Source organism: Saccopteryx leptura, chromosome 1, assembly GCF_036850995.1.
Source record: "Saccopteryx leptura isolate mSacLep1 chromosome 1, mSacLep1_pri_phased_curated, whole genome shotgun sequence".
Lineage (NCBI taxonomy): Eukaryota > Metazoa > Chordata > Mammalia > Chiroptera > Emballonuridae > Saccopteryx > Saccopteryx leptura.
In genome coordinates, this window is record NC_089503.1 from 254,453,422 (window position 1) to 254,462,461 (window position 9,040).

At 41.8% G+C, this 9,040-nt stretch overlaps 1 protein-coding gene across 1 annotated transcript; it reads right to left on the reverse strand.

Annotated features, from left to right (window-relative positions):
- Positions 1–2,075: 2,075 nt before the first annotated feature.
- Positions 2,076–3,100, reverse strand: OR2Z1 (olfactory receptor family 2 subfamily Z member 1). Its single transcript, XM_066360219.1, has one exon. The coding sequence runs from the start codon at positions 3,015–3,017 to the stop codon at positions 2,076–2,078; it is 942 nt and encodes a 313-aa protein (XP_066216316.1). The 5' UTR covers positions 3,018–3,100.
- Between the last annotated feature and the right edge of the window lie 5,940 nt (positions 3,101–9,040).

Genomic DNA, 9,040 nt, shown 5'->3' on the forward strand with positions numbered 1-9,040 from the left:
CATGAGAGCCATACAATGACCCATGTACATTACGCATTATTCAATAAAAATTTGGTGTTGTCCCAGAGGACAGCTGTGATTGGCTCCAGCCACCCGCAACCATGAACATGAGCGGTAGGAAATGAGTGGATTGTAATACATGAGAATGTTTTATATTTTTAACATTTTTTTTTTATGAAAGACTTGTCTGCGAGCCAGATGCAGCCATCAAAAGAGCCACATCTGGCTTGCAAGCCATAGGTTCCCAACCCCTGTCCTATAGTATTGACTGATTTAAATCAAAGGGAAAATAACTTGGTTGGATTTTTAAAGTCTAGAATAAAGCATAGAAGAGGAAGAGCTGCAGGGAAACACTGGCAGTCATTCTCAAGGTCAACTGTGCCTCTTATTCTTTATATAGTTGTGGGCACATATAGAATCCAAAATGAAGTCCATCCCTTTAAATAAGATGAATTTAAGGGGGCCAGATGTAGGGTCCCTGGTGCTTAACAAACTTTAATTTTGTCATATGGCTGGATATATTGCCAATTAGAAATTAAATTCTGCCTGCCCCAAATCATTAAAAATAGAATAATAAATTCTGACAGTAGTTAATAATATGGTATTGTATACTTGAAAATCGCTGACAGTATATCATAAGCATTCTCATTACAAAAAAAAGAGAGTTAACTACGTGAGATAATAGATCTTGGTGATCTTTCCATGTGTATAAAAATATTAAATTGTTACACTGTATACTTTAAATATATAAATGTCAATCCCAATTATTCCTCAATAAAAAAATAAAATAAAATTATTAAGATAAAAAAAGCCTTGATAACATAGTCACTCCTTGATAAAGAATGGATACCCTAATAGTTCTTCCCATTTTAACAAATGTTTTTAATATACCATGGGGTTTGATCCCATTACCATCTACATTATTCAGAGTTTGATGGTCAGCTGCAAATATACAATCCATTGCAGTCATCTGCTGAATAGTGATTAAGCATAATTATTTAAAGAATTGTGTCTTTGCCAACAGAAAGTCCTGGGTTCAACAACCAGTTCTGCTACTTCCCTATGTACAACTATTTGGTGAGTTACTCTTTTTCTTTGGAGACTTTTTTTTTCCATATACATAAAACATCATAGTTCCTGCATCATAGAGTTGCTGAGAGGATGAAATGACATACAACTGCCAAATCAAGTGGCCAACAAATGTTAATGATACTAATATAATTATTTTTTACCAATCTTGCCTTATTATAATTAGTTATAATTTATTTGTCATTTAAAATTACTATAACTTGTATATTCTATTTATACAAAATATATTTTATATTAATTATGAGTATTAGTAATTGTAATAAAAATAATTATAATTATAAATTCACTGTTAAGGACTGAATATGTTCCCCCCAAATTTATATATCGGAGCCCTAACAACCAATGTGAATGTATTTGAGATAGGGTCTGTGAGGAGATGATAAAGGTTAAATAAGATCGTAATGGCAGGGCTCTAATGCCCCATGTTCAATGCACTTACATGATGAGGAAGAGACACCAGTGCAGTCCCTCTCTGCCATCTGAGGACACACTGAAAGGCAGCTGTCTACAAGCTAGGGAGACAGCCCTCCCTAGGAATAGAATAAGCTGGTACCTTGATCTTAGACATCCTCCAGAATTGTGAGAAAGTACATTTCTGTTTAAGCCATATCATTTGCTGTATTTTGTCACAAAGTCTGGGACATTGACTGATTAAAGTCCAAGGGTAAATGAAGCAGCTGAGTTTTTCAAGTTTAGAATAAATCACAGAATGGAAAGAGTTGCACATTAACAGGAAGTTCTCAGTTTTACAAAATAAGGTTTTCATTCATGTAAATAATACTAAAGAATAAGAAAAGAATATACTAAAATGATTAGGCCTGCTGCTGTTGACTTCCAAAATCCATGGGAGAAAACACGAACCCAGCTAGTCATGGGATGAGACCTTTAACATAAGGTCTTAGCAGCTGCATCACAAGTGGGTGCTTTGTGGTGATGGATGGAATGGAAGACGGCTATGATCACACCAGCCACTCTCTATGTCATCATCACTTTGACCTGAGCCCAGCTTTGCTGACCACTTTGATAAAAGCCATTCGCACTTCCCGGTTCCTCAGACTGTATATGAGAGGATTAAGCATGGGCGTGACAAGGCTGTAGAAGAGGGAGACCACGTTGTCCTGCTGTGGGCTGTGGTAGGCACCCGGTACCATGTACATGAACACAGATGCACCATAAAAGAGCCCCACGACTGTGATATGCGAAGAGCAGGTGGTAAAAGCCTTGTGTCGGGCCTTCTTTGAGCGCATGCGTAGAATGGCCCCCAACACGTGGCCATAGGAGGTCCCGATGAGGGAAAGGGGAAGCACAAGGATCAGCACCCCCGAGATGGACAGCACCAACTGGTAGGCAGAGGTATCCGCACAAGAGAGCTTTAGCAGGGCTGGCACCTCACAGAAGAAGTGGTCCACGATGCGGGAGGCACAGTACGGAAAGTGCAGAGTGATGGAGGTCTGGATGCAGGCATTGAGCATACCTACCATCCAGGAGCAGCCCACCATGAGCAGGCACACCTGATGCCTCATAAGTACAGTATACTGCAGGGGCTGGCACACAGCAACATAACGGTCATAGGACATGAGGGCCAACAGGATGCCCTCAGCCACACCCATAAATGTAAGGAAGAATATTTGAGCTGCACAACCCCCAAAGGAGATGGAACTTTCTATCTGCAGGAAGTCTGATGCCATCTTGGGGATGGTGATCAGGGGGAAACCAACATCAAACAGGGAAAGCTGACTGAGCAGGAAGTACATGGGGGTGTGGAGCCGGGGATCCATGCAGATCAGGAAGAGCAGAACAGTGTTGCTCAGAAGGCCCATGATAAACATAACAGCCACCAGGGAGAAGAGTAGCTGATATGACCCTGAGCGACTGAAGAGGCCCACCAGAAGGAAGTCAGAGGTCACTGATTGATTCACCTCTCCCATTTTTCACACAGTATACCTTTGCTGTAGGAAGAACAAGAGACCAATGGCAAGAAGGCTGAGTGGGGATGGCCAATAAGTTTCATCCCACCTGCCAATGGCCATTGATTGGTAGTAGCTGCTTAGAGTGCCATCTTGAGAAGGTCACAGCTAGAGTCAGTAGGGGGGAAAGCCATAATTAATTATTGATATTTGTCACACACCTAGGATGGGAGAGCAGTAACTTGCATCTCAGAATAAGATACTTGGTCACACCCCAGTCAAGAGTTTCCTGCTGACTCTTATAGTCCAAATTCTGAGGTCCAAGTCAAGGACAATAAATAACAGAGCTCCAGTAGAACACTTCAACATCCCTCATCTCAGTGGCCCTGTAGTCAAAGCAGAGGCAAGATTCCAAAAAGACTGGGAGGTGAGTCACGGGATAACAGAGCTAAAGCGACAGAGAGTTGGGTCTGGATTCAAACACCCGGATGAGAGTCTGGAGCAAAGAGAAATATACTGTGAGCCAGCATTGGTGTCAAATTGAAGATGTGAATCTAGGGATTATGAGCCATAGAGACACTTGGGTGACAGCGTGTTGGGGGTCAAATGGGCTGGGGTTCGGTAAGCATTCACATATTATTGGTGACTTTGTTGCATTGGATGGGAGAGTAGCAACACATGGGAAGTCTGACTCAAATTCAAGAGCTAGAGTAAGGCACCTGGCCTGGAAGATTGTGAATCTCTAATAAATATTGCCTGAATGGACAAGAAAAATGGCCACGGGCAAGAAGAAGCTTCACACCTAAATCAGGGGTACTTGATTTCCTTAGCAACCTCCAAGCCCCCAGGTAAACCCAGATTGCACTGGAATACTGAACACCACACACAGTTCTAACAGTGGACAAGGCTGGACTAGAAAAATGCTTATTCCCAACTTCAGATAATTAAAGAAGCAGCAAGATGGGTCATTTAAAGGCAAGTGGATTCTATTGAGGTCTTCACTGAAGCTCTTTATCCTAAGGCTCAAGGCACTCTTTAATTATTCACCAACCTGATTTTTCTATCACATTTAAGTCCCACAAACGACCATTCACACATGCATTTAACAAAATTTTCATATGCTGGGCTGGGCATTAGACATTCAAAGGTGAATCATCCAGACAAGGCCCCTGCTTCCCTTGACCCCACAGTCTCCATCAGGATACCAATGACAGACAGGGGATAAATAGACAAGATATTTGTGAGAGAGGGAAGTAAAGTGAGGAAAGAGGGTAGAATGTTCTGTAGAGAATGGCTGGGGACACCACAGGACATGGTCAGGGAAGCATCTTAGGAGAGATGACAGATGCTCTCAGTATTGGAAGAGCTTTAATGAGAAAGATGTGGTTGAACCAACTTCTTCCTGCTACTGGGAGGTGGATGAAGTGAAGTCAACTGTGTGGTTCACTCTAAAAAAGAACTTTCTAACAGTAAAATCCAACCAAAAATGAAATGGGATGCCTGTTGGTAGCATTTTCCAAGGTCAGTCAATGGACATACAAGAATAAGATAACTTAGTCCTGTGGTTATAAAATTTAGAGTTGGAGGAAAAGTGAACATTGTTCACATCATTTCAGAATAGTCTGACCAGCAATGGAAAAGAAACATCTGCACAATGCTGAAACATCTGCACAATGCTTTGGGTACCAAGGGGATAAAACTGCCTGGGAATCGGTCAAGGAAGGCTTCCCAGAGGGGCTAATTACAGCTGAGTGTTGAAGGTATAGTAGGAGTTTCCGGGCAGCCAGAGGAGGAGAAGTTCCAAGAAGAAGAAATTGAGCACACGGGCCGGATGGATTGGTGGTTGGGAGAACGTACCCAGGAGTAAGGTTAAAATGAACTTGGATTCCAGTTCAAGTACTTCGTAGAATCATGACCTTGGGTAACTATTCAACTCCAGTTTCTTCATCTATAAAATGGGTGGCAGTAATCTGAGTCACAGGCATTATTGTGAAAATTAAATAAAAGGATAAACGTTAAGAATTTAGTGCCTATCATGTGACAAGTGCTCAATAAACTGTAAATCAGGGGTCCCCAAACTACAGCCCGCAGGCCGCATGCGGTCCCCTGAGGCCATTTATCTGGCCTCCACTGCACTTCCTGAAGGGGCACCTCTTTCATTGGTGGTCAATGAGAGGAGCACATTGACGATCTCATTAGCCAAAAGCAGGCCCATAGTTCCCATTGAAATACTGGTCAGTTTGTTGATTTAAATTTACTTGTTCTTTATTTTAAATATTGTATTTGTTCCCATTTTGTTTTTTTACTTTAAAATAAGATATGTGCAGTGTGCATAGGGATTTGTTCATAGTTTTTTTATAGTCCGGCCCTCCAACGGTCTGAGGGACAGTGAACTGGCCCCCTGTGTAAAAAGTTTGGGGACCCCTGCTGTAAATTATTATACATATAATTATTTTTTCAAATTATTTATTTATTTATTTATTTATTTATTTATTTATTTATTTATTTATTTTATAGAGATAGAGAGAGAGTCAGAGAGAAGGATAGACAGGGACAGACAGACAGGAACGAAGAGAGATGAGAAGCATCAATCATCAGTTTTTTGCTGCGGCACCTTAGTTGTTCATTGATTGCTTTCTTATATGTGCCTTGACCGTGGGGCTACAGCAGACCGAATAACCCCTTGCTCGAGCCAGCGACCTTGGGTCCAAGCTGGTGAGCTTTTTTTTTTTTTTCTCAAGCCAGATGAGCCCGCACTCAAGCTGGCGACCTTGGGGTTTTGAACCTGAGTCCTCCGCATCCCAGTCCGACGCTCTATCCACTGCGCCATCTCCTGGTCAGGCTATTATACATATAATTATTAAATACATTGTAATATCTGCAAATTGTATAATTATAAAATTACCATTAATTCTTTTGAGGGGAAAGTTTTAAAGATCGCTGGCTGGATGATCAGTGCTTAGCCTGATATGTAGGACATTCTCATCAATGCTGGCTCCTGTTATGGCAATAGTTCCCCCTTACCTGCAGTCACCTGCAGTCAAACATGGTCCAGAAATATTAAAAAAAAACAATTTCAGAATTAAACAATTCATAAATTTTAAATTCTACACAATTCTGAGTAATGTAATTAGATCTCATGCTATCCTGTTCTGTCCAGCCTGGGAATGAATCATCCCTTTGTCCAGTGTATCCACACTGATGTACTCCCCACCTTGGTCACTTTACTAACAGACTTAGTTATCAGATCCTCTGTCATGGTGTCACAGTGCTTTCATTCAAGTTAACACTTACTTTACATAATAAGGGTCCCAAAGTGCAAAGGTAGTGCGCTAGCAATTTGGATATGCTAAAGAGAAGCCGTGAAGTGCCTCCTTTAAGTGAACATATGTATGTATAGGAGAAAAACAATGTATATATGAGTTGAAACTATTTGCAGTTTCAGGCAGCCCCTGAGGATCCTGAGGATCTAGGAACATATGCCCATGGATACAGGGGGACTGTTACATGGCCTCTTCCATGGCCAAACCTGACCCTGTCTAGATTGTCCTATTTAGTGCTGCTCTGTGATGTCTTTGTACTTCCTGGGCAGAAACCCAAATGCCCCTTCTGTGGTCTCTGAGATCCCTTAGTGGAGTCTCTAAAAGTTCATTCATTCCCAACTCCATTAGTTTACAGCAGGGGTTTTCCTCCTTAGCATTACTTGAGGACAGGTAAGTCTTTGTTGTGAGACTGTCTTTATAAAGTTTGGCAGCATCCCTGGCCTCAACCCACTTCCTACCAGTTGCACTGTCCTCTACCCTTATTTATGAAAACTAAAACTGACTCCATACCTGGCCAAAGGACCCCCAGAGAGGCAGAATCACCCACCCCACCCCCCAGGTGAGAACTCTGGCTTAGAGACAGCACTATTGTAGCCTACATGGTCTTTACTCTGCAACTTCTCTTCCAGATATTCTAAAATTATAGCAAGCTCAGACCCAGAAAAAACCCTGGGAATATCTTATTATTTCTATGTCTTTATATATATATAAAGCTAATTCTCACAATTTTCTTCCAAATCACCAAGTCTCGTAGGTGGTAAAATAGTTTTTACTGCAGACTCCTAGCAAGGGCTATTTAAGTGTCCAAATTAATCTGATCTCACTCTGCCTCCTCGCATATCCTCACCCTGAAGGGAGCTGATGCCAACTGAGTGCTGACTGTATGGAAGGCATTAAGTGTTTTACATGCTGAACACTTTGACCCTCAAGTCCTGGAGACGGACAGTGGCCATGTTTGCACAATGGAAATACACTTAATGGCATCAAGAGTACACTGAAAAGTGGTCAAGATGGTAACATTTTATTTTTATTGTGTATACTTTATCACAATAAGAGAGAAACACTGCCTCTATATATCATTTATCTGTATCTTTTTTTGGATGAGAAGACAGAGGTTCAGAGAAGTATAGTGACACAGAGGGACAGAGCCAAGATTTGAAAAGAAGGATCTTAATCCAAAGTCTCTCTTTTTCCTTTGCATTCAGTACACTCCCCCCCCCCCCCAAACACTGTAATGGATATGTCAGAATTTGTTACACACACACACACACACACACACACACACACACTCGGTCTCTCATGCCCACAAACTCACCTTTCCTTCTGCAGTACTCAGGTGTTTCCACTGCTACGATCCATCTTTTTAAAAAGGCATGTCCCTGGGTGTTTGTGATCTCTAACCAGCAGTTCCTCTGTGGTTAGAGATTAGAGATTCTGGCTGTGATTTCCCTGTGCCCTGAGCTTTTAATAAGTTCTTTCCCTTCAAGAGATCTTTTGGAAAAAAAAAAAGATGTTTCCATTTGTGCAACTTCTCTGTCAGTCAGACGGCAGAGCTGGGCAGGGCTAGCCATGACTCAATTTATCTGGGCTGAGTCCTCTCACTGTGACTCCTAAATCAATATTTCTCATGTGGGTTGAAGAGGAGCCCCTTTGGCAAGTTTCTAAGTTGTGGTTTCACCTCTTCCTTTCCCCACTTACCGGAGTGATGTCAAAATTTGGGTGTAGGGGTCCCTCTGGTGACGCTAAATGACTGAGGGAAAGGCACCAGCATTACCCACCTTCTTGTTGCCAATAAAAGTTTCACATCTCTTTACTATTACCAGGCATGCTTGGGCCCCTTAATCACCTGATTCTAATCAAATAGTGGTTTGCAGGACACTGTCATCTACTGTTTATTTAATTCTCACATTCAATTACCCCAGCTGAGGAACCCACAGCAGAGCTTGCTCAATAAATTATTGTTGAATGAATACATTCTGCAGGGAAACAATATTTTTATTAAAAGTAATGTTATTGGCAAATGGACTGAGGGTAAGTGATTAACCCAAAGTCACACACTTACTAAGAGAGCAGGCTAGAATCTGAAGCCCCACTGCTTCCAAATCTTAAGCACTCTCAACTCTGAATGCTGCATCTTTTCTGCAGTTAATGCTCAGGTCTGCTGTCCAGGAGTGAGAACTGAGAACTCCTCTGAGCGTGTGTGTGTGTGTGTGTGTGTGTGTGTGTGTGTGTGTGTGTGTGTGAGAGAGAGAGAGAGAGAGAGAGAGAGAGAGAGAGCGAAAGAATGGCCAGTACTCAGAAGGTGAGCTGGGATGACCCCAAACCATTTTAGATCAATTGTTTGGGTCAGGTTCCCATGACTGGCTGCTTCCAACAGTTTTTATGGAAGGTCAACATAACATGGATAAAACATCAACACAGACAAATTCCTGCTGTCTAGAGGCCTAACTTCCTTGGGTTCATAGCAATGAAAACAGGGAAGAATAAGCAGTCAGCAAAAAAAGGACATCCTCCTGAGTGTTGGCAAATATCAGAGGTACACAAAAGTTCATCTTTCCAGTCAAATAACTATATGCACTGAATCCATCATGTTTATGAAAAACAACATCAGCAATTCTTTGGATTCATCCTTCCACTAATGTCTAAATCATGCCTGGACCCCAAAGATCCCCACAGTCTGGATTTCAAGTTCTCACCAGCGTCGTGTGCAGAGAGACCTTT

Excerpts from the sequence above, each read along its gene's own strand:
- OR2Z1 (XM_066360219.1), bottom strand. The coding sequence starts at position 3,017 with ATGGGAGAGGTGAATCAATCAGTGACCTCTGACTTCCTTCTGGTGGGC.